General features: G+C 47.1%; 1 protein-coding gene across 5 annotated transcripts in view; it reads left to right on the top strand.

Annotated features, from left to right (window-relative positions):
• SMPD4 (sphingomyelin phosphodiesterase 4) overlaps positions 1 to 24,430 on the top strand; it is a 32,775-nt gene that overhangs the window by 5,425 nt on the left and 2,920 nt on the right. The window contains exons 2-17 of one of the 5 annotated variants that reach the window (XM_063315877.1): positions 285 to 371; positions 2,098 to 2,240; positions 2,466 to 2,541; positions 6,120 to 6,228; positions 7,170 to 7,222; positions 7,313 to 7,464; positions 8,058 to 8,190; positions 10,809 to 10,880; positions 15,215 to 15,295; positions 17,358 to 17,503; positions 18,990 to 19,080; positions 20,729 to 20,829; positions 21,450 to 21,613; positions 21,955 to 22,160; positions 22,438 to 22,671; positions 23,356 to 23,487. In XM_063315877.1, the coding sequence (XP_063171947.1) occupies positions 285 to 371; positions 2,098 to 2,240; positions 2,466 to 2,541; positions 6,120 to 6,228; positions 7,170 to 7,222; positions 7,313 to 7,464; positions 8,058 to 8,190; positions 10,809 to 10,880; positions 15,215 to 15,295; positions 17,358 to 17,503; positions 18,990 to 19,080; positions 20,729 to 20,829; positions 21,450 to 21,613; positions 21,955 to 22,160; positions 22,438 to 22,671; positions 23,356 to 23,487 (1,980 nt within the window). Of the gene's footprint in view, positions 1 to 284; positions 372 to 2,097; positions 2,241 to 2,465; positions 2,561 to 2,752; positions 2,772 to 6,119; positions 6,229 to 7,169; positions 7,223 to 7,312; positions 7,465 to 8,057; positions 8,191 to 10,808; positions 10,881 to 15,214; positions 15,296 to 17,357; positions 17,504 to 18,989; positions 19,081 to 20,728; positions 20,830 to 21,449; positions 21,614 to 21,954; positions 22,161 to 22,437; positions 22,672 to 23,355; positions 23,488 to 24,430 lie in introns of those variants that run through there. The other 4 variants (XM_063315878.1, XM_063315879.1, XM_063315880.1 and 1 more) reach the window with 4 other exon arrangements.

Below are 24,430 nucleotides of genomic sequence, written 5' to 3'. Positions count from 1 at the left end.
GGTTCATTTACTAGCAGCTTAAGTGGTTTGTAGAAAAGTGGAATTAAAAACATATAGTTCTATTTGTAAAATTCTGTTTGAATTAAGAGAAACAGAATTGCTGCCGTGGTTCTCATTGGATTCATATTTGCTCCGGTTCTAGGTTGCTCGGATGTTGAAATCAATCAACCTGGTAATTACCATATATTGTGTCGATATGAAGGAACCATTTGCCAAGGACCTAAATAAAGTTTCATTGCTTGGTCTCAGAAAACTGAATTGACACTCTTTTCTGTTGGAAACAGGCTAATTTAAAGGCTGACTGTCTGAACAAGCCTTTTGCTCAGAGGTGCCATGATCTCATGACAATCATTGAAGATTTTCCTGCCAAGGTAGGAAGCTTGCTACTAGCCAGGGCCTCTAATAACATCTTTTTTCTTCTTCTGTGGGAACTGGTCTTACTGCTTTCAGGCTAAGGCAAGATATGAATCCAGTGGGGTTGGGCTTGTAGAGTGGGTGAAGGAACAGGGAGAACTAACAGGACACTGCCTGGAATTTAAGAGGAGTCCCTAGCATATTTAGCTGCTCTTTGAGGGAGATGGGCGGTGACAAAATTTGAAATATAAATAAGTAAAATTTTCCTTCAAAGTCAAGATTTTTACCTGGCTCATTAGAGTGACTGAGCAAGGACTAGAAGAAGAAATAAAACTCTGGTGCTCTAAATAGAAAAAGTAAAGGTGAACAGACAGGAGTGTCTAATTGTGACCTGCAGTGCCACGTTTGTTCTCCTGAAAACCACCTGGCACCTGTCTGTAACAAGTGCAAGCTCATAGCAGCCCTGGAAGAGGAAATCAAAGGAGCAGTGAGTGGCCATGCTTCAGCCAGTAAGAAAGGACAATGGTTCACCAGGTGTAGAACTGTAATGATACCTGGGAATAACCTTGGGAGACAAGGGGAAGAGCCACCGACTAGACAACAGACAAGGGTCAGCTGAGCCGGCAGAAGGAATGGGATGTGGCAGATGTCTCAGAAGGGACCCTCCCTAGTTTGTTGGACCGTCAGGGCGAGGGAGAAGAGACGTACTTTCAGGCTTGCAAGGGTCTGTTAATGCAACCTTACAGTAAGGTTACAGCTAGTACTCCTGGGTGTGCTTCTTGTAGATACGTTGATTATACCCACAGACTTGCAAAGTGTGTTGCCTGCTGGGAGCCAGGATCAAGAGCTTGGGTAATAATACTTGTGGAAAATATTTTGGATTAGTAGTTGATTGCAAACTAAGTATAAGCCTACAGATGCAGTTTTAGGTTGCATCAACTGAAATACAGTTTCCAAATTACAGGTCAGTTTATTCTGCTTTGGTCATACCACACCTCAAGTGTTGTATTCAGTTCTGGGCACTACGTGAACTCAGAAAAATTGGATCAGGTTCAGAAGCAGTAAAGATAATCAGGAGATTTCAAATCTAAGCCCTCTGAAGAGAGACTGAGGAAGCTGAGACTGTTTAGCTTTAAGAAAAGATGACTGGGGGGGTGGCGGGTAGGTAAATATGATAGCATTTTTCAAATGCCTGAAACTTAAAAGGTTAAGAAAGACCTTTTTGGCATGGACCTGGAATAATGGATCTAAATCACAAGGAAGCAGATTGCGACTGAATGTCAGGGGAAAAGAACTTCTTAAGAGTAAGAGCCAGCGGTAGAATCAGTGACACAAAGCGGTCCCCATTACTGTTGTGTTCAGTTGGAGGCTGGACAGCCATCTGTCTGGCACCCTCAAGTTTACATCTCCACACTGAGCAGGGTTGGACTGATAGCCTAAATGACGCCCTCCAATTGTATGATTCTTTTATGACTCTGTCATAAAACCGGTAACACTCCTGTATATATACATTTCAATAGTTACAAATGGAAATTAAATAGTCGAGGCTCTGAAGTGATTATCAGAATTTATCTTTTGTCTGCAATGTTTGCTCTTCTGTTTTTCCTGTATTTCCACTAGCAAGTAAAACCTGGGTCTCCCAGGAGTAGGAAATGGTTTAGGGTATACGGTAGATACCTTGCATGTGCGAAGCAGTCTTTCTTGTTTTGATTCGAACCTTAACCGCTTTTCTCTCCCGTGAAGGAACTGCATGCCATCTTTCCTTGGCTGGTAGAGAGCATCTTTGGCAGTTTAGATGGCATCATTTCCGGGTGGAGTCTTCGCTGCCTACAAGGCAGAACAAACTACGCTGAGTACAATGCTGCCCTTGACTTCCTGGCCCCTGGGTGAGTTTGTTCATGCCTGCATCTGTGCCTCTTGGAGCGCTTTCTGGAGAATTGCTCCTTGTGTGCTTATTTATTAGGTTTGTCGCAGAAACCATCAAATGGTTTGATCTGACGATCATGGTCATCCAACGCACTGAAGTGTCCACATCAAGTAATAATTACATAAAAATAAAACTTGTCATGGGAGATGCTCAGTGTGCTCTCTTTTGCTGCCTTTTTTTCCAGAGGCCCAATGATGAAGTTGGTTTACAAGCTCCAAGCTGAGGAATACAGATATGACTTCCCCGTCTCCTACCTTCCTGTTAGTGTCTGGAAAGGAGGTTTCGTTTTGTTTTTTTTAATCGTATGGCACAGCACTTCGGTGTTCCTGCTGCTTTTTCTTGCTGGGAAATCCTTGTGAGGTCCAGCAGCCAGAGGTGTAGATTATCCAGCCGTGACAAGCCGCGTTGCCTGGGGTGCGCCACGAGGAGGCTAGTCTTTCTAGTCTACGTTGCTCTGATGGAAAGGAGGTGATCTTAGAGGAATACCATGGTCAGGAATTTTGAACTCAGGATAGAAGTTTTGAGCTTGACAGTCTTGAGTTCTTAATCCTTTGCATGGAAATTCTAGTTTTCTGTGAACTTTCTGAGATAAATACATAATATTTTGGGGACGCTATCCATTTTTTCAATAATTAGAAATGCAAATTATCCTTCTACCTATGTCACCCGCTAGGACAGGACATAAGACTGGCCACCACAAGGGGGAATAACTTCTGTGTCCCACACAGAACCATTAGGCAAGCAAAAGAACGTAAGCTCGTATATTTATCATCCTAAAATAAGCTCAGCCACCAAAGACTTGGCAGCCAGAGGGAAAGGCTGAAGCCCACACTCTCTTGTGCCAGGTGGCCTTCAGATAAAACTGCCTGTTTCCTCTTGGCCCAGAGTCCAATGAGGAAAACTGGAGTTGGGGTGTGAACTGACCTCAGTACTTCTCTGACAAAGTTATTTTCCGCAGGAATAAATAACTTTTTTTTCTTCATGGAGGGCCTCAGTTCCCCCAGTGAGCTGCTGGCAGCTGCATGGTGGTTAGGGCCACAGCCAGAGGGAGAGGAGATGGTTGTCTGTTGCGTTAGGCTCTCCATCTGAGACAGAAGCTGCAGGGAAGCAGGGAAGAAATCTTGGCAGAGACTAGAATGCATCTTTTCCAGGGACAGTTCCAGGCAGAGGCTGCAGGTTGCTCATCACTGATTTAGGTAATTTGGGGTTGTCCTCTTTGCAGTTTATAGAGTTCTCAAGATGGTTACTCTGGATTGGAGATAAAACTATTTTGCTCATTCCAAATGTGTATCCATGGAGTCAGCAAAACCAGCATGCAGCACTAGGTCGTCTGGTGGATGACCTTCATTGGGACCTAGATGTGAGGATTATGCCCCTCTAAGTCATAATGGTCCCCTGGATCATTTTATACCATCAACCGTAGTATCCTTCTGGACTGCCTTCTAAGGTTGGGAGCTGGGGAAACTATTTCTTATCTGAGTGGACAGTCCCAGTCATCGTTCATAGGGGGAAACACTCAAGCCTTGGGCACCCAGTTGGTGATGCCCTTGGAGTGGTTGACTGTCAGTTCAGGCTGAGGTGAGGTGTTACCAATATTCTGATGACATCCAGTTATACATGACTGCCCTGGGCTAAGCTACAAATGCCATGGCTATAAAAATCTGGAAGTTTAGGATTAAATCCCACCAAGATGGAGCTGCTATTTATTGGTAAACATCTTGGCAAGCCAATAATTTCAGTTCTAGGTAGTTACTCTTGACAGGGTTGTGCTCTCCCTGAAGATGATGGTTCATGAGGTGGGTGTCCTCTGGATTCTTGTCTTCTGCTTAAGCAGCAGGTAGAAACCATGGCCAGGTGGACCTTTGCCCACCTTCATGTGGTGTGCTGGTTATATTCCTGTCGGCATGTCATCAGATGCCCACTACTTCAGTACGCATCAGATACCAATACTGCAAAGCCCTGTAGGTGACACTGCCTTTGGAGACATCCTGAATGCTGCAGCTCATACAAAAAGCAGTAGGACAACCTCATCAGCGTTGTATTGCAACTATATTAAAATAGTTGCACTGGTTTCCACTTGGCTTCTGGCCCAGTTCAAAGTGCTGGTCATTAGCAGAGGGTATGTTCTAATTCTCGGAGGTATTACGATTGATTGATTGATTGATTGGCCACCCAACTCCAGTGGAATGAATGGGGTTTTCCCCCAAATATGGACAAATCTGCTTTATCTAAAAGGAACTCTGGCAAACATCCTGAAAATGTCTTAGATGTCACTGTTAGCTCTTTTCAATGTGTGGAGATATAAGTATCCAGTTCATAAAGCTTACTCAAGAATAGGCGTGTTGGATTTCTAATTCATTGTTAACTGACCTTATAGATGTGGAAGTGGCAGCTCCTGCATATACAGTCATAACCCAATAATTGTAAGGTTAAACAGGAACCTCTAGACTGAGGAAGTGGAGACTTAATGAATGTTTACTGTTACAAGAGAACATCAAATTGAGGTGCCAACAGGTGTTAAAGAGTTTCTTCCAAATCAGTTTAACTTCTAACACATTGCTGGCTTACCAATTCTGAAAAGAACAAGACAAAAGAACCATTACTTCTATTTGCAGTAGAGCTAGATCTGTGTCTACAGTGAAGGATATGATGGAACAATTTGTCAATTATTATTCTGGATTATAGAATAAACAGACTTCTGATCCAGAAGAGTTTAAAGTGTATCTGAACAAAACATTATTTATGAAATTTACAGATCAACAAAGGGGAGTTTTTAATAAACCGATAAAAGAAGATGAAACTAAAGAAACGTAAAAAAGCCTTTTATGGAAATACTTGAAAAAATAGATTTGTCCCAAAGAGATACATGAGAGACTATATCTGATATTATCTTGAGGCTACTGATGGTATACATCAGAATAACAAAAGAGTGACCATGATCTTCCTTGATGCAGATAAAGCTTTTGATAATTTGGAATAGTCTTTTATGTGTACAACTGAAGAAGATTAATTGTGGCTCTAACTTTTATGTGGATATGGAATATTCATAAGAACAAGAAGCCAAGATCATAGTAAATGGTTGCTTATCATAAAAATGTACTATAATGAACGAGAAAAGGATATTTCTTTTCTCTTTCCTTATTATTAGAGCCAATGACAAAAAAACGTGTCAAGAAAACAAAAATGCAGCAGCTAAATTGTCAACTCAAAAAGTACACTGAAATTACATGCTGCTGTTGATTTTACTATTACTCAGCTAAATGAGATTTTAGAATATATATACAGGTATATGTGTCCTGTCAGGATATTGGATCAGTAAAGATAAAACTCAAATGATGACATGGAATTTAAAGCAGAAAAGCAATATTTGTACTGAATAATGGGGTTTAATATCATCGCCAGAAAGGTTAGATATCTGGGAATTTATCTGACAAATAAAACCTATTTAAAAATAACTATTCACGAATATAGCAGATTTTTTTTTAGATGAGGAAGTTGTACTGTTTTGGTTAGGAAGGACAGTAGCTCTTGAAATGAACATTCTACCAAGGCTTAATTTTCTGTTCCAGATGATTCCAATAAAAATCGAAAACAGTTTTTAAAAAGATTTTCAGAGATATGTGCCAAGTTTTTTATGGTCTCATTAAAAACTATATTTAGGATATTACAGGATACAAAAGAACAAAGTCTTGCAGCCCTTGGTGGTGGTGAAATAAGATTCAGAATTCCAGCAAATATATGAATGCTGTACAATTAAGTGCTATTCTTAGCCTGTATTTTATGTATTCTAATAATGGTGCGTCTTCTGAGGCCCGTCATTGTTTGCCTGCCTTTTCAGGGCCCAGTGAAAACTTCAATTCAGGAACGGATTTTACCAGAATGTCCTTTATACCACAACAAAGTCCAGTTTCCTCCAGCTGGGGGCCTGCATCTGAACTTGGTTCTTAGTATCCTTTGGGAGGCCTTGTGGGGGTGGAGTAGTTTCTCTGCCCAGCGCTGAGCCAGTGAGGTGCTTGCCAAGGGGGCTGGGAGGGAGAAGAGAGCTCAAGCAGCAAGCAGCAGCCAGTGGTGGAAAGAAGCCGTCCTCCATGATCCAGTGGTGGAAAGAGGTCCTCCACGATCCACTAAGTTTTGCTGGCACTGTGAGGTTGTGCACCGTGCTGCTCCCCATTGCTTTGCTGGGGAAACGCAACCTGGGAAGTAGCGTTTGGCTGGGGAGCTCAGGGCTGGCAGCCACTTTGCTGTGCGAGGACTTCCTTGCCAGATGAGGTGGTTGCATGCTGTAACTAGAAAGGCGGTTAGCAGCTGCTGTTAACCACAAAGCAAGTTCCCAAGTTTTCCCTAACTAGATTTATGGAAAGGGAAAAGGAATACACTGCAGTTTATTCTTAAGTTTGTTAACGTGGTGCTTTCTTGACCCTCTTGCTAACCCCCTGTTGATGTGTTGGGGAGACAGCTCCCTGTTTTCCTGATGCAGGAAGAGCATGCAAATGTCCTGTGCTTGTAAGAGTTTGCAGACCCCAGTGCCTTTTCCCTGCTCTGGGGAAGCCCATTACAGTTGAGTTGCACAGTTTGGGGCCACTAGTTCTAACCCACCCTGAGCGAGCGGGGAGCCTTCCCTCTTCCCTGCTTTTGTGGGGAGGGGGCTCTTTGGGGTGCTGCTTGCACAGACTTTCCTGCGGTTCGAGGGGCTGCGGGAGAGATTAGCCTCCCAGAGGTTTCTCCTGCTACTTGAGTTGCTTTGGGATCTTTTTCTGCACTAATGAAGCCTCCTCATCCGAAGGACTTTGTCAAACTGGGACCAGGGAACCTTTGGACCAAATAAAGTAGCCGCCGGCCTGCTTCTCCTTGCTTCCAAATAGCCTCCCCCTTGACTCTCTCCTACCAGATCCATATGAATATTATATGTTCTACTTTGCCATAAGCCTCCTTACCCAGCGGGTGAGTACAGCAGAGCCTTCTCTTGCAAGGCCACTCTTCTTGGTGATGTGCATAAGTTGGCTTTTTCTGTTCTTTCTGTTTGTGCTTCAGAACACCTCCACGACCTCTCCCATCAGCCTGTCAAACAGTGCTTACTTCATCCTGGTGGACCGGTACTTGAAGTGGTTCCTGCCCACCGAAGGCAGTGTCCCTCCCATTCCTTCCTCAGAGCCTGGAGGAGTGGTCCCGTCGCCCGCTCCCCGGTGGGTGCTTCCTGTCATGCTGCCCTGTCTGCTGGCTGCTGCTATAGGAAAAGCGGTTCTGGGGGTGGTATCTGGAAGGAGCTTGCAAATCAGGATTCTGCAAACAACCTGGGAACAGACTGATGTGTTTTCAGGATGCCAAGAGGTGGCTAGCTGGGTTGCTAACAGTTGGCAGGCTGCCACCTGTAGCAAGTCGCAGCTGGAGACAGGGACAGTGGCGAGGGCTACAAAATGCCATTTCTAAAATAGTTCTTGTTTTCATTTTTTGTGAATATAATAAGTAAATGACTAAAATTTATTCAATGAACAGTGGAGATTTAGCAGCACACTATGTGGCCTTATTCAACAGTGCTGGCTATAGAATATTTAATCAAGAATTTATTTAAAAGGAAGCCAAAATAAGTGTATCCTTCAAGTGGTAAAAGTGGAGTTTTCGTGTGATCACGCTGGAAGAGCTGGGGCTCTCCTGATTGGTCTGAGGCTGCACACCGAGGAGCTGATGGCTTGCTCCGCCTTGAATTTGCAGGTTGTGACCCTCCTTCCTGCAGGCTGTCTGGAGGCTCTCTTTTAACTTGGTCGTCTTCTTTTTAAAGCTCTCCAGCAATGCCTTTCACATCCTATGGGATGCATCCTGCCAGTCTTCTGAAAAGACACGTTGCCCACCAGACTTCAGTGAACGCAGACCCTGCTTCCCAAGAAATCTGGAGGTCTGAAACGTTGCTTCAGGTGTGTGGCTGGCGGGAACTTGTTGACTCAAGGGCTGCTGCGCTCCTCTGCTGCTGAAGTTGTGACTGAGCCCTGAGAGCTCTTTCACTGGTCTAGGAGAGCAGAGGGAGGCGCCTCTATTGCAGCAACGGCGTCTGGAGCCTTCAGAATGGGCTCCTGCGGCTGGTTATCTATCTATCTATCATCTATCTATCTATCTATCTATCTATCTATCTATCTATCTATCTATCTATCTATCTATCATATTTATTCACCACCCATCTCGTGTTGTGATGACCCTGGGCAGTTTACAAGTGAATAAAAGAATAAAAGATTCATTATAAAATATAAATATACATAAATATAAGAATATAAAATATAAAATCCAAGACAGTCTTAGTAAAATTTCCAGGGCCACATCAAGGTACCAACCACCCCCATGATTGACTATCCCCTCTCTCACCCCAAGTGAGGTGGCATAGCCAAGTTTTAACTCCCTTTCTGAAGGCCAGGAGAGGGGGGGCCTGCCTCACCTCTGAGGGTAAGTTATTCCAAAGGGCGTGGGCCATGGCAGAGAAGGCCCTCCTCGACCCTGCCAATTGAGTCTCATGGACAGGGTCCATAGTATGCCCCCCTCTGCCTGACCAGGTGGGACAGGTCAATGTTACGGTGAGGTGGTCCCACAGGTAACCTGGCCCCATGCCATGTAGAGCTTTAAAGGTGATAACCAACACCTTGAATTGGACCCGGAAGCAGACTGGCACCCAGTGCAGCTCCCATAGCAAAGGTGTTATATATGCCCTCTTTGGGGCTCCTAAAACTGTTTGCATGGCTGCATTCTGAACCAGCTGTAGCTTCCGGATACTCTTCAAGGGTAGCCCCATGTAGAGCATGTTGCAGTAGTCTATGTGGGAGGTGACTAGGGCATGAGTGACTGCTCGGAGGGCTTCCTGCTCCAGGAAGGGGTGTAGCTGATGCACAACGCAAGGTTGGTCAAAGGCTTCCCTGGCCATGACTGCCACATGCTCTTCGAGCAGGAGTCATGAGTCCAGGAGGACCCTCAGGTTCTGCACCAGATCTGTCTGGGGCAGTGCAACCCCATCCTGAACTAAAGATGACAATTTCCCAGAGACAGAGGAGCTGTCAGCCCACAGCCACTCCATCTTACCAGGGTTCAGCTGAAGCCTGTTGTTCCCCATCCAGACCCCCACAGCCTCCAGGCACCGAGAGAGTGCGGTCACAGCACCACTTACGTCACCCAGGATGGAGATATATAATTGAGTATCATCAGCATATTGATGATACTTCACCCCATGGTGACGGATGATCTCACCCAGAGGTTTCGTGTAGATGTTAAATAGGAGTGGGCAGAGCACCAAACCCTGCAGCGCCCCACAAAGGAGGGGTCAAGGGTCGGGCCTCTCGCTCCCTATCAACACCAACTGGGACTAGCCCTGGAGGAAGGAGGTGAACCAGCGCAGAAGCACTCCGGCCACCCCCAACTCCCTGAGCCGCCCCAAAAGGATACCGTGGTCGATGGTATCGAAAGCCGCTGAGGTCACGAAGAGCAAGGATGGATGCGCTGCCACCATCCCGCTCCCGCCAGAGATCATCCATAAGTGCGACCAATGCCGTTTCCATCCCATAGCCAGACCTGAAACCTGACTGAAAAGGGTCTAGTTAATCTGTTTCATCCAGAACCCTCTGGAGCTGCAACGCCACTACTTTCTCAACCACTTTCCCCAAAAAGGGGAGGTGGGAGACTGGACAAAAATTGTCCAGCACGATGGGATTCAGTGATGGTTTCTTGAGGAGGGGGTGCACCAGCACCTCTTTAAAGGCAGCCAGGAACATTCCCTCCCCCAAGGATGAATTCACCATCGCCTGGACCCAACCACATGTCACCTTCTCGGCTGCCTTCACCAGCCAGGAGGACCAGGGGTCTAATTGACAAGTGGTGGCATTTAGAGTCCAGAGGACCCTGTCCACTTCCTCAGGCCCAACAGGGTCAAACTGGTCCCAAATAACCAGGTAACCCCAGGCATCACCGCAGACCATGCCGCATGCTTGGCATCCAGCTTGGAATGGATCCGAGCTATTTTATCCTCCAGATGCCCAGAAAACTCCTCTGCACGGCCCTGTAGATGAATTACTAGATCCGCCTTCTCCAGGCAGATGCTGTAAGAGCGGAGAAATAATGCAGCATCTCTTCTGGGTCTGAGGGGCCCTTTGTGCCATTCAGTGGGAGCCTGCCTTAGTTGAATTTTCCAGTCCGGCCCATGAATTGAAACACAATTATCCTTCAGTGTATACATTTTGATGGGGCGTTATTCAGCTTATTAGGGCAGAGGGCCAAATAATATCCGTACTGGTAAAAATAACAAAAGCACTTTATGTTAGAGGCAAGTGCTTGCATACTCACCTAAGAGCTAAAGTGTGCCTGAAAGCAGCCATACATTTTATGCTGCTGATAAAAAGGAGATTGCAGATTAATAATGAATGGAACGAACAAACAACCGTGGAAAGATGGGAATGACCTGACAGATTAGCCCCTCCTCGTCCTCCCCCAGAGGTCTGGAAGTCTGCAGTGGCTTGTTTTGGGTTTCCTTTGGCCCCTAATTGAATCCCTTCTCCCCCAGGTCTTTGTGGAGATGTGGCTCCATCATTATTCGCTGGACATGTACCAGAAGATGCAGTCTCCCCACATCAAGGTAAGAGGCGATGCTGCTTCGGGGGGAAAGGCGGCTGCCGGGCCTGGGGGAGGAAGGGAGGGCAGGGAGCTCCTCTCCGCAGTGGGGCGACAGACAGGCCCCTGCCTGCTCCAGGTGGCCACCTTTTGTGGGGTGGAGAAGGGGGAAGTTTTCCTGGGATCAGGAAGCCATTCCTTGAGGCTGGGTGGTATGGATCGCTCAAAGGAAGGGCTTTGGCTGTTGCACCCCTGGAGTTCACTGCCAGAAGCTCAGCTGGCAAATGGAAAGCTTCCCAAGGGGTCCTACAGATCCATGGAGGGGGCGATAAGGTGACAGGGGCCTCCCTGAATGGCCCCTGTGCTGGTCCGAGCCCTAGCAGCAATCCCGGGGCAGGAGGCTTCTCAGCCAGTGGCCGGGAAACCCAGCAGGCTGGCTCCGGCGTCCTGATTCCACCAGTGGACTCTCCAGAGGCACCTGTTTGGCCGTGGGAAGAATGCTGGGGCCTTGGATGGTTCATATTTTAAGGCTAATGTGTATATCTTTACAGAATTGTATCTTGTACTGGTCAGTGACTGTAATAAAATTGAACTGACCTGACAAGGCTCCAGGTGGCTGGGTTGAGACACAGGCTTCCTTTAACCCCATCTGGCTTTGCACTGCCATTAAGGGCAGGGCTGGTGGTTGCTGCTCATCCTGGCCCAAGGCAGAGCATGGGCTCATGGTGCAGGGGGGACCAACCCTGAAAATGCTTGGCAGCCGGTGGAAGCATTACATGTCTGGGTCTCTGGAGCTGGAGGTCTCTCTGCACAGAGCTGAGGATGTTACGGCTTTCTGTTTATAACAACTTCACAACAATGGCAAATGCAGGGTATGAAGCAGTATAAAGGGGATGCAGGTCACATCAAAACCCGAACTGAAACCAGCCCCTGAGAGGATTTGCAGTTAAAGCCTGGTGCAAGTGAGGTGTGTTTACCCCCTTCCTACATGCTGGGGAGCAGGAGCCACGGTCCTCTGCTTGGAGCGCATCCCTCTGCCTGGCACAGGGGAAGTCCTCTCCCACGGGGCAGGGCTCTGCAGGGAGGCTCTTCTGCTGACCGGAGTGACCGGGCGGGGTCCTGGCAGGAGAGGCGGCCTGCAGGTCGCCAGGCCCTGCGCGGTTTGGGGCTTTCAAGGGTAACCCCGGCATCTTGACTGTCCCAACTTTGCTGCACGTTACCCCAGCTGTGGTTTCCAGGCGCTTCGAGGGAGGCCTCGGATGGCCAAGTCGGCCTGGCTCGGGGGGGGTGGCAGGTGGTGCCCCGGTCACGTTTGTGAAGGCTGCTGCTGGTCCCCTGAAAATTCAGCAGTGGGTCAAGAAGTGTTCCCTCCTTCTGAGGGAGCGAAGCCCTTCCAGAGCGGGTTGGCCTCAGTCCCCGAGCCCACTCTCCTCCTCCATCCTGTCTGGCTTTCATTTCAGCTTGTTCTTGGTCCTTCAGCCCATCGAGACTAGGCAAAGTTTGGGGGACTGATTGCTTATAAATAAGTTGGTTTTTTAGACGTACTGTTTCATTTTTCATTCAAGGCAGTAAGCTGCACTTTAAGTGCTATACTGGGCACTGTGCGCCAGAAAGCAAGTAGGAAGAGGACAAAAATGAAATTCCATGTAAATAAGTGCAGTCCCTATTATAATTTACATTTAGTGGCAACGTTTACAGGGACTTGGAGCTCTACTTCCAGGGCTTTAGAGGATCTCATGCAATCTCGGGGCCACAGGTAATGGCCAGTGGTAAGCTTAGGATGGGGCAGAGCCACTTTAGTACCAGTAGAGTATTTGGGAAGCTGCTGGGAGACTTGGAAATTGCAAGCTGACATGATTTAGGAATTGGACGGTATCCAGTAGAGTGTGGGGCCTCCATAACCTTTCTGTTAAATCTGAGTTAGAGTAGGATTGCTCAGTGAAAGCCTGGGCAAATGGAATTGCCTCCAGGTTTCCTGACATACTAAAACATTAGCCTCTTTCTTGCTAATAAGAAACAAAATTTATCTTGCCCTTAAGGGTTCAGAGTGATCAGTTCTTGTAGTAATCCATGCAGCTCCATCTTATCCATTGCCTGGATAATTTTAGATCTCAGAATATTTTCATCAAACATGTTGAAATACTCTCCAAAATCCAGAATTCTTTGGAATCTCACCTTGTTCCTTGGTCCCAGAGTTTCCCAGCCAGCAGAAGCCACTGCGAGGACAGTTCCGGTTCTGCATGTTGTCCTATAACTGAGAAGCAGGTAGCCTTGGCGATTCTGATCAGAGGATGCCCAGTGTCCTTAAAAGAAGAAAACAGTTTGTTAAGGACTGAAACCAACCCGTATCAGTGCTCTCCCCCTTTTAAAAGGGCTGTCTCATCTGAGTGAACCTCCTCCACAGATATTCCCCACTCACCATTTGTCTAAAACAGCCTAACTCTTTTATTTTATTTATACTTGGTGCCAGCTGATGGTATGCGTTATCATCTGAAAAGCTGAGCGGCAGTGGATAGACTAAGACCAGTTGTGCTTGCTTTTAATGTAACTTTCACTGATAACCTGTGGGTTTTATTAGTTTCAGAGACAGGCAAAAGGGGATGCATTTCCCCTCCTTGCATATTGACGTCCTGTAGCTATTGGCTGATCAGCCCATGAAAGAGGGAGATGACCTGGCTAGGGGAGCAAGAGCTGCCTGGGGGACTTTGTGGTCTTTGGAGGTCTTCTCTATAGGGCCATGGCTCTTACGGGCCTTTGGCTCAACCCTTTCTGGGGTAAAATGGAGCTTTCCGAAGAGCCGTTCCCTCCTGGGCCTGCCAAGATTGCACAGCCTGCTTGCTTCTGGCTAGCGGCTTCACTGTCTGTGTGCTGATTGCAAATTGTTTTGCTTGTTTGCTTATTAAATTAGGCATCTGTGCTGCCCACTGCTGGGATCCCCTGGCTTCAGTCCCTGCTGATGGGGAGATCTGCTGCCTGGCATAACCAATCCCCTCTTCCTCCTGTGATCATGCTCGTTTGCCACTTTGCTGGGTTCTTTACCTGTTGAGCAGGGCAAGTGCTGATGTCCTTCTGCATCCTGTTGGCACTCGAGTTTAATTTGTTGAATTCCTAAATCCTACTGATCCTTGTAAGTTTGTTTGTTTGTTTGTTTGTTTATCAAATTTGTCACTGCCCATCTCCTCCCACCAGAGGGATTCTGGGCGGTTTACAACAAAGTAATCAATAAAACAATAAATATACAATATAATTAATATATAAAAATACGATATAAAAAATACAATTATAAGTAACAAATAAAGATAAAAATGAAGGCCAGGTGGCAATGATCTAATTCAGTCCTTGCATGGGGTGAGCACTCTAGGGCACTAGCCATCCCCAGGCATGACCATTCCCCTCCCCGCCCCAGGCCAGGTGGCAGAGCCATGTCTTAGATTCCTCCGGAAGGCCGGGAGCAAAGGGGCTAACCTCACCTCTGGGGGCAGGATGTTCCAGAGGGCGGGAGCTACTGCAGAGAAGGCCCATTTCCTGGACCCTGCCAGATGAAGTTCTCTTACGGGGCTTTTCTGGAATTCATCATCATCATCATCATCATCATCATCATCTGCTCAAGTCATTTACATCATGAAGGCCAGACATGGCAGGTGTGTGCCCTGAGACACTTATAGTTTAATGGATAGGGGAACAACACAGGAAGGCGAAAAAATTTGTGGAAGGAGAACAGCTGCAGCAAACTACTATACTAAACCAACAGTTCCTCTGTTTTACTGGGGTCAAATTTTAAACAACAGCAATAGCAGGCCGTCATACGAACAAAACCAAGCCAAACTCACAGACTGTGGTTTGTTGCTAAGGAAGGCTTCAGATGTAGCAACGCAGTTACCTGAAGTGTGACTTCACATTGTTGCTGATGTATCTTCTCTTGCAAGAATGCCTTGGAAGGATCCTATGATTTTACAGTCCCGCAGTTTTGACCAGATGCCACCAGGAAACCCACCCACATATGTGATCTCCAGGGATTCTGCATCCCACCTGTTGAATATCCAGAGGCAGCCAACATGCTAGTATTTACTTCCAGGCAACGATGTATAGAAAGTGTGCAAATTGAACAGGTGGCCAGAATTTGGTTAGGACTGGTGTGATAGAAACATGGGGTGGTGGCAGAGGATGACACTTTGCAGGCACAGCTGCCGCAGTGCTGTGGCATTGTGATGGTTGACTCCCTTGGACTCATTCCTTGTCTTCCATCTCCATCTTCCTGTGTTCGTTCTCACTGTTTTTTTGTTTCTTTCCTTTTTCATCTTCTCTCTCTTTCTCTTTTCCCTCACCCCCTTTTCCATCCCTTCTTCTGTCGTCTTTCAGCTGGAGGTTCTCCACTACCGGCTCTCTGTATCCAGCATCCATCCTGCCCAATACAGCTACCAGGCCCTCCATACATACCAAGTATTTCCATCTTTTCATTTTCATTTTATTTCATTTTCTTTGCATTTTTAAGAAAATACCTGTTGAAAAGGAGGCACAACAGACCTGCAAGGTAGAAAGGGAGCAAATAACTACCTCATTCCCCACAGTGGCAGCAGTCACTGGTGGGTGGGTCATACAGCCCCCTTCCTAAGATGTCTGAAGAGCTCCAGGGGCTCTCAGCAGCTAGTGGCACAAGGGTCTTCAGCCCCTGCTGCACAGCTGGCTGCTGCTGTGGTGCTCAGTGCCTCAGCCAGCTATGTCCAATGCTAACAAGGTTACAGGCAAGTGGGATCATGGTGATGTTGAGCACAGGACCCCTAACTACAACAAGAAGTACTTGGAGTCACTGCAGCATAGAAAAAGCCCAGGGCCTGTCAAACCAAGAAATGGTCCCTGTCTGGACTTTGCTTTGTTGAAGGCTCCACATGCCCATGTCCTTTGATGCTCCAGGGAAGAATTTCAGATGGGAAGAGAAGGTGGAGAACCACAGGCCTCTGGATTTGAGAGATGTATCCATGTGAGGGTGTAGTCACCAATTCAATTAACTTCTAGCAAAAACCAGCTGCTCACAACTAAAAAATCCTATAAATCAGCTGATGTGGCTCTGAGGTAGAAGGTCCGTGAGTGTTTTCTGCACAGCCAATCCTGCTGGGACAGATGTTTAAATTTTCTACATCCCTTAGTTCTTCCTTTGTGATATCTGTGGCCAAGGGATTAATGGTTCTCTTGATAAAAAGCATTCACCTATCACTGCGCCATGAGCTCTCATTTGTGGTTTATATTAGGGTGGGCTGTGTTCCCTCATCTGCCATAGTTCTCAAGCCACAGTAGCTGTTTCACACTCTTGCTGAGCCATGACCAAACAAACTGCATTTTGGCTAGCCTGGTGGGTCAACCCAGCCACTCTGAGTGCTGTGGGCCTTTTGTTCCTCATGTCTGAGTCCCTGTGGCTCAGAGGCAGGTATGACAAGACCATCAGCCCTCCTTGCAAGAGCAAGCTGGCAGTAATCACACCTTTTAGAGTCTTTGAGTCACTGAGATGGTTAGGTAGCTCAAGTCAAGGAGCCCTATTATGTGCTGGACATCCACCACAGCCTGTGACAAAAAAATCTTGCTTATGCTGAAAAGACCAGTTTGATTCATGTACTTGTGTAGATTTTTTTTTTTCATTTTGAAGTCACTTGGCCATGTTGTCCCCATGAATGTTCTAGGGAGGGTTTGATAACATTTGCATCTTGGTGGTGTATTTAAAAAGAAAAGGCCTATCTGAAACTCCCTGTGTATTGGGGCATGGCTGTGTGACAGCAGTGATCCATATGCCTGAACGTCATCTGATCCAGAGGTCTCACGTTCTTCTGCATGAACTGTTGTTCAGAACCCCACTAATTGCAGAGTCCTATGAATTCTTCACATGATGAATTTCCCCTCCTAAAAATAGTTTGGTGGTACAAACTATCTAGGAAGAAGGTATCCAAATGAATGAAACCAGCTGGCTTTTGCTAATTGGCAGAATTCCAAGGGCCCAAGGAGAGGCAGGCAGGGTGGGAGTCTTTGGAATTGGGTGCTTTCAGCCACGCACTCAGCATAGGCTGTCCTAACTCTTACGTCCAACTAGAAGGTGGGCGAGACCCAAGAGAAATCGCTCGTGAGGAGACTTCGTTGTGTCCTCCTTGCTTGTATTTTCTGTACAGACATTGTGCTTGGTCCCTCACGGTGGCCCTCCTTGCCTGTGCCATTCACCCACTGGGTGAAGTAGAGACAGCTGGCTAAGTCCACTCTCCTCCTTGGACAGCCACTGCAATTGCTCCCTCCTTAGAAACCGATTTTCCTTTCTGAGCTCAAACTGTCAGTGTACCTCACTTCCTAGCCATGTGATCAGTTGGCCCCAGATGAAACTCAAGCATGTGTGCCTATTCTTGGAGCTGGATGCCTTGTCTGTGCCTCTTCTGGTCTTCCTTTGTGGTGGGGGCATAACTTCCTTTCTTTTCTGCTTCACCTTCTCTCTCTTTGTCTTTGTCTTCTGCTGTTGCTTTCAATCTAGGAGTCATTCAGACCCACGGAGGAACACGTTTTGGTTATCCGGTTGCTTCTGAAACACCTCCATGCCTTCAGCAACAGCGTAAAGTCAGAACCGATTTCACCTTCAGGGCATTCTCACACTGCCAGTCCATTAGAGGAATTCAAAAGGTGTGTACTTACTTTAACAGAGAAAATAAAACCTGGGTTTGTTGTGGGGTTGGGTAGAAATAGTATTGGTTTTCCTGAGTTGAGAATAAAAATGTGTGAATTCAAAAAAGTGACAGTTTTTTGTATTGCCATGGCCCTCTTCTTCTCACTCTTTTTCAGTGGTGATGGCAGTGATGGTATTTAACGGTGTGGAAGCTAAAAATCCAGATTTTTGTACGCTCCGTACTTCAGCTAGCATGCTTGCTGTCTATGCAGTCAGACAACTTTATCTTTCGAGTGCATTATTAATTTAGCAGATTTGGGAAATGTCGCAGAGATAACTTACCTTAATTTCAGGAAGAAATTTGAAAGATAGAAATTTACTGCAAGCTCAGTTTGAATCTGAATAACAACACATCAGGATGTCATGTTGCTATAAATAAGAGGCAGGATGTATTGGTTCCATTTGACTTTCCAGTGGTCACACTTCCTCTGGGATGCTGTGTCCAGTTTTGGGTGCCACACTTTAAGAAAATTAGACAGATTGGAGGAAAGATTTACAGGGGTTTGGAAGCTAATAAGAAATTGAAGGTATTGGGTATATTTTGCCTAATTCAATTAATATGGGGGGGCTCTATAAAATATTACCACGTAGAAGATCTCTGAACTAAATCACACTGCCTTAATATACAATTTGGTTGAGGTTTTTTTTAGTGCTAAGAGTGGTTAGATAGTTAAAATGATTTCTGGGCTGAGGAGGATGGGCTTTTGAAGCTGTTGAGAATCCCTCATCCTGGTGTTCTTGTCATGAGTTGAAAGCCCAAAGTAGCAACTCCATGATTCAGTATTCACTAAAACTGAATTTTGCTCTTTGAAGAGAAGGAAAACATCACCCCCAAATTTGTAAAGTTCTCTTTTCCCACCTCCCTGTCCCCTGAAGTTGCTGGCATAAAGCGAAAAGGTTAAGTACAACTCTTTGGTTTGGGCTGGTTTTTTTTCCAGGAATTGTGGAACTGAAGCCCTTAACTAGCCTCCTAAAATAATTATGTGGATGGCTTGGCAAGAAGTCATCATTGGAAGGGGCCACCAAGGCCTCAAGTCCAACCTTCCTCCTCTCTGAAATAATCCAAATAAAGTGTTCCAGACAGGTTACCATCCAGCTTCTGCTGGAACACCTCCAGTGAAGGAGGGCCCTTCGCCTCTCTGGGTAGTTGGTTTCATTGTCAAAGCTATCTTAACACTTAAGAAAGTTGTACCTGGCATTTAATCAGAACCTTCCTTCCTCTAACTTGAACCAGTACTTTACATATTGTACTCTGCTATTGGAACAGGCTTAGGCTTCCTGAGTGTGATGTCGTTTGAGGTACTTGAGGAAAGCTGTTGTGTCAGTTGAACAGGTTTTGTATATTTGAAGTGTAGCCGTCTCCTCTGCATCTTGTTTAATTGGGGTGAAGTGTTCTTTCTCTTACAGGGACAGGCTGGCTAACTCTGTGGGATGTCTTTGCAGGATCGTGATCCCCCGGTTTGTTCAGCAGAAACTCTACATATTTCTTCAGCACTGCTTTGGTCACTGGCCTCTGGATGCATCTTTCAGAGCCGTAGGTGCCCTTTGAATGTTGGATTGTGCCACACCGGAGATACCCATGCCACCCAAATCTCAAATCATGACCTTCTAAATCGAGTGACCTTCTATTTCTTAACAGCACCCACTCTTTCATCCAAACTAAACAGCAGGCAGCAAAATATAATTTCAAAAAAATCCCAAGATTATTAAAAATGTCACTCCTAAGTCTTTCAGATAAATACCCTATGTAATAATAATCAGTAGTATCTACTTACTGATATTTATTACACAAAGGGGAATTATTAAATTACTTAATATCAGCTGATTATTCATTAAAAATAATAAAGCAATATCAGATCTTTATCCAATAAATATAATTGAAAGAGCCAAAAAAGAGAAAACTCTAGAGCAATGTTTCTCAACCTTAGCTGGCTGGGGAATTCTGGGAGTTGAAGTCCACACATCTTAAAGTTGCCAAGGTTGAGAAACGCTGCTCTAGAGAGTTAAATTCTGTATTGTAAGTTCAGATGATGGAATGAGAGATGTTAATCATTCCAGGGGCTCTTGAAAATGCAGTTAAAAATGATGGAAAAAACATAACAAAGAAAAGGCCTGAATAAATACAGTAATAATTATGGCTATGGAAAATTTACAACCCAGATTTTAAACAGTTAATTAAAACGTGACCATGCCGAAGGATGGTGTCTAGTCTTTCCTTTATGCTGATAAGGTGTCAGTTAAAAGACGGAGAGTTGACCCATTTCGTCGTCATCTGGTACACCAGTGTTTCCAGGAACACACGACAGTCTTTTTAGCACCTCTGCAGGTGTGGCAAGTCCAGAGTTATTAACAGACAGACAAATTCGAGTTTGGGGAATATAATTTAACCAGGCATTAACATATCCAAAGGATTTTCAAAAACCTGGTTTACCACAATGAGATACTCCGCTAATACGAGGCAGTTGTAACAGGCAGTGAGAACCACCTTGAGGAAGAAGAGACGAGCCAAGGACACAGTCAGAGGAGGAGAATCCAAGTCCAGGGCGGGAGCAGAGTTGGGGAAGCGTCTCAGACGGGACCGGCCTCGGTTCTCTTTGGGATAAAAGCGGGGGGTGGGGGGGAGGCACATTCATGGACTAAGGATTAAGGCTGCTAGGAGTAAAAAGAAGGAACATAAAGTCGGTTATTTGATCAAGGTTGAAACAAGGTACGCTGTTACTTCTGGCAGGACTTTCTGCTGCTACCAGGACTGAAAAGATGATGCTTTATGGATTTGTTATAGACGAGACGGGGTATGGGATGGAGAGAGAACTGTTTGTAACCTTAGAGCGGGGTGAAGAGTCACTAAATTTGTTTATACTTGTGGTGAGGGTTGGGAGTCACTTATCTATTTCTTTTCTCTTTATTATATTCCTACTTTTTCTTTTTTTTCTTTTTTCTTGCACTTTTTACTCCTTTCTATTCTCTTCCTTTAAGTTTAGTTTGTACTAGTTTTTACTACTATAGTCAACATTCTTAATAAAAATTATATATACATACATACATACTGTAACCCCATTCACTTTGTGGGATGGAAGTTGGTATCCTGAGCCATAACTTTGCAAAGTGGCTGATGAAGAAAGTTTTAATTGTACAGTATGTGTATGTAAACATATATTTAAACACCAAATTTGTTCCTCCAGGTTCTGGAGATGTGGTTAAGCTACTTACAGCCTTGGAGATACGCGCCAGAGAAACAACCGCCAGGTGCCGAGACTCTGCCTCGCAGCGTGTCAGAGAAGTGGTGCGTCCTGGGCTGGGTCCCTTGGGGCCCGGCAGATCTGGCGAGAGTGCCTTTGCTCCCGGGAGCAGCCAGGCTGGGCATAGGAGGGAGGGTGGTGTGCAGCAAGTGCGGCTGCCACTGTCTGCCCTGGCCGCTGGTGCTGCAGTCTGAGCTGCTCTGCCCGAGGGACTTGCTATGGCACCAGAAACTTGGGAAGCTGGTTATCCTAGACGGTCAGCTGTTTGGGAGATACCAAAGTGCTAGCCTTTTTTAAAGTGTGGGTGCTAACAGCATGATCGTGGGGGTGGGGGGATTGAGGGCAGTTTTTCTGGCCAAGGCATATCCCTGTCTTCTCTCCAGCCCTGGCCATTGCTGCCTACATGAGTCGCATTAGGGCTTCATGAAAACTCCCCTCTGGTATAATGGACTTTCCACAGCCCTGCTCCGCTTTTTGGGTGCCCGTTCTTTTCTCCAGGGCAAGAGAGTCTGGGCAGGATGCTCTCCCAGCACCAGAGGGCTGTCACGCATGCTGTGATGCGCAGATTTGCTGGGGCCTGATCACCCTGGGCTGCTGCACAAGGGCAGAGGAGAAACATTCCTGTCTGTCTTACAGTGCTTTCCAATGGCTGCTTTCTTTAAAGGGACCCTTTTGTCCAGGAGAACCTGCTGCTGTACACAAAGCTCTTTGTTAGCTTTCTGAACCGAGCTCTCCGCACAGACCTGGTTAGCCCCAAGAATGCGCTGATGGTGTTCAGGGTGGCCAAGGTGTTTGCTCAGCCTCACCTTGCCGAGATGATCCAGAGAGGTAAAAAGGGACACGTGAAACCCCCTCCTTTGTGGCTGCAACCAGCACAGGGTTGCTTTTCTTTGGGAGGAGCTGCTGGTAGCCTTTGGAGGGCCACTTTGAAATCTGGAGGCTCCCCTAGACCCCTTCCTGCTAAATTGTGCTCCAGAGCGCTCCTGGACTGCAGAGCATCAACACCCTGCCCCCCCCCACCCCCCGCAGCGTCTGCTGCATCTCCTTGATGGCTTCTGAGTGCTCAAGAGTTTGCCCCCCCCCTTTCCCGGTGGCTGCTGGTCATATGAGCAAGAACGTGCTTGTCCTGCACCCCGAGGCAAGCCGGCCACCCCCTCCTCGCTTTGCAGGAGAGCAGCTCTTTCTGGAAGCCGACCTGACCCTTCCGCACCGCCAGCACCGCCTCTTCATGTCTCCCTCTCTCGGAGGGAGCTTCCTGTCGGGCCGGACTCCCACCGTCACAGACGCCTCCTTTAAAGTGAAGAGCCACGTGTACAGCCTGGAAGGACAGGACTTCCAGTACAAGCAGATGTTTGGGACAGAAGTCAGGAACCTGGTAGGCTGGTTGCCGGTGCTTAGGGAATTGGGAGGCTCCCCCACAAGTAGAGCCGGTGCCCTTCGGCATAGCAGCCGGTGCCTGTTGAGCCAGGAATCCCTGAGGAGATATAGACAGGCAACAGTTTGTTGCTTAACCTGGTTACTTTGGAAGATGAGATGAATCCTGGTTTCCTTCCGGGCTGCAACGTGTTCGTGACCCAATGGGGGTCGCTTGCCCGTCGCTTTGGCCCGTGGCTTCTCCAGAGCTGCCGTGACTGGGGTGCTGTCCTGTCCAGGTGCTGCGACTGGCCCAGCTGATCAGCCAGGCCCAGCAGGCGGCCAGGTCCCTCTCCGACCGTTCCGCGGAGGCCGGGGCCGGCCAGTCCTTCCTGTCCTGGTTCTGGTCCAGCCCGAGTGACGTGAATGGCTCCTACCTGGGCAATGACATGGACGAAATGGGGCAAGAGAGCATTAGGAAAACAGATGAATACCTGGAGAAAGCCCTGGAATATTTATGCCAGATATTTCGGGTAGGAACCCTTCTTTTGGTTTCTCAGCGTCCTTTAGGCTCTTCATACAGCGGGCTTCTCTGTTTTGGCCCGGTCAGCCCTGTGAATCCAGCTCAGCCGTTGGATAAACCATGGCCTGTCCCAGCAATCGGTTTGCGAGCATCCCTGAACAGGTGGTGGTGGAGAGGAGTCAGCCAGGGAACCAGCCTGCAAGGGTTCTGCGCTGCGTTGCGCTTACGGCGCTTTCTGTGCGTTTTCTGGCACAACCTGGGAAGGGGAGGGCCGCCCCTTCTCCGCATGTGAAGAAGGGCTGCTGGCTTAGCACAGCACATGTACGCAGAGTGTGGCTTGCTTAAGGATTCCAGCAGAGTAAAGTGTTCATTTCAGTACACTTTGTTTTCTTTGCAGCCTTTTCAGTTTAATTGAAAGAAAGGATTTTGAGAAAGAATGCCCTTGAAGCGGGCCAACATGATTGATTGATTGATTGATTGATGATAGATAGAGATTGATTTGGGGTAACCTTTCCACTGAGTAAGGGTCCAAGTTCCCCAAATCCTGACAGAATGGCTGGTTTTACAATCAAACAGGACTGATGTGTTTAGAGGCCTTCCACGTTTGTTCATGTAATAACGTAATTATGTGTAATAGACGTCTAAGTCCTTTACCCAGCAACAGGTGTGGATCTTCTGCTTCAATTTTTGCCAGCTGAATGAAGCCCAGCTGAGTCAGCTGATCTTGAACTGGGGAGTGGCTCCAGATGAGAATGGGAAGAAGCTGCTGCCAGACTGCATTGAGGACGAAGAGGGGCTAACTCTCACACCACTTGGGAGATACCAGGTAGGGTAGTGACCTGCTGAGGGAGTTGTGCAAAGTAGCAATTTACGTAAGAACGTAAGCAGATTGACCTCTGGCCCATCCAGTCCAGCAGCCTGTTCTCCCAGTGGCCCACCACCCGCACAAGGAAGCCCACTCATCTCCCAGCAATGGCCTTCAGAGGCAGCCCCACAGCCCTCAAGGCTAAGAGCCCAGGATCCCCAGGGCTTCCATGAATCAGTCCAGCCCTTTTCTGAAGCCGGCCAAGCCACTAGCCAGCCCCACATCTCTGGTAGCGAGTTCCAAAGTTGAATTAGGCATTGTGTAAAAAAATTCTTTTTGTCTGCCCGATTCCATTCCTTTGGGTGGCCTCTGGTTCTCGTATTCTGGGAAGGGAAATGGCTTCTCCTTCTCCCCTCATCCACACCACGCCCACCTCCTTCGGGTCTCCTCTCGTCCGCCTCTTCTCCAGACTTGGAAGCCCCCAGTGTCACACCCTTTCCTCGCAGGGCGGCTGCGCCATCCCCGTGACGGTCTTAGTGGTCCTCCTCTGAACCTTCTCCAGCTCCACTAAACCCCTTTTGAGGTGCGGCAACCAGAACTGCGCACAGCGTTCCAGGTGCGGCCGCAGCACTGGTTCGCAGAAGGGCATCGTGGCACCGGCACCTCTGTTTTCAATTCCGTTTGTTATCCCTACCATGTCGTGGGCCTTTCTTACAGCAGATGCACGTTGTGTCAACACCATCGTCGAACAGTTTACCATTCGTAATTTTTGGCCCCAGTGTGCACCCCTTCACACTTGCTTGCATTGAGTGACATCTGCCATTTTGACATCCACTTTCCTAATGTGCAGAGATCCCTCTGAAGCTCTTCACAGCCCCTTGCTGTTCTTACCACTCTGAACAATCTAGTTTCATCAGCAAGCTTGGCTATTCCACTGGTCACACCCGATTCCAGACCGTTTATG

The sequence above is a fragment of the Candoia aspera genome, chromosome 15 (assembly GCF_035149785.1).
Source record: "Candoia aspera isolate rCanAsp1 chromosome 15, rCanAsp1.hap2, whole genome shotgun sequence".
Lineage (NCBI taxonomy): Eukaryota > Metazoa > Chordata > Lepidosauria > Squamata > Boidae > Candoia > Candoia aspera.
The sequence above is the reverse complement of the archived record's forward strand: the minus strand, read 5'-3'. Positions and strand labels throughout refer to the sequence as shown.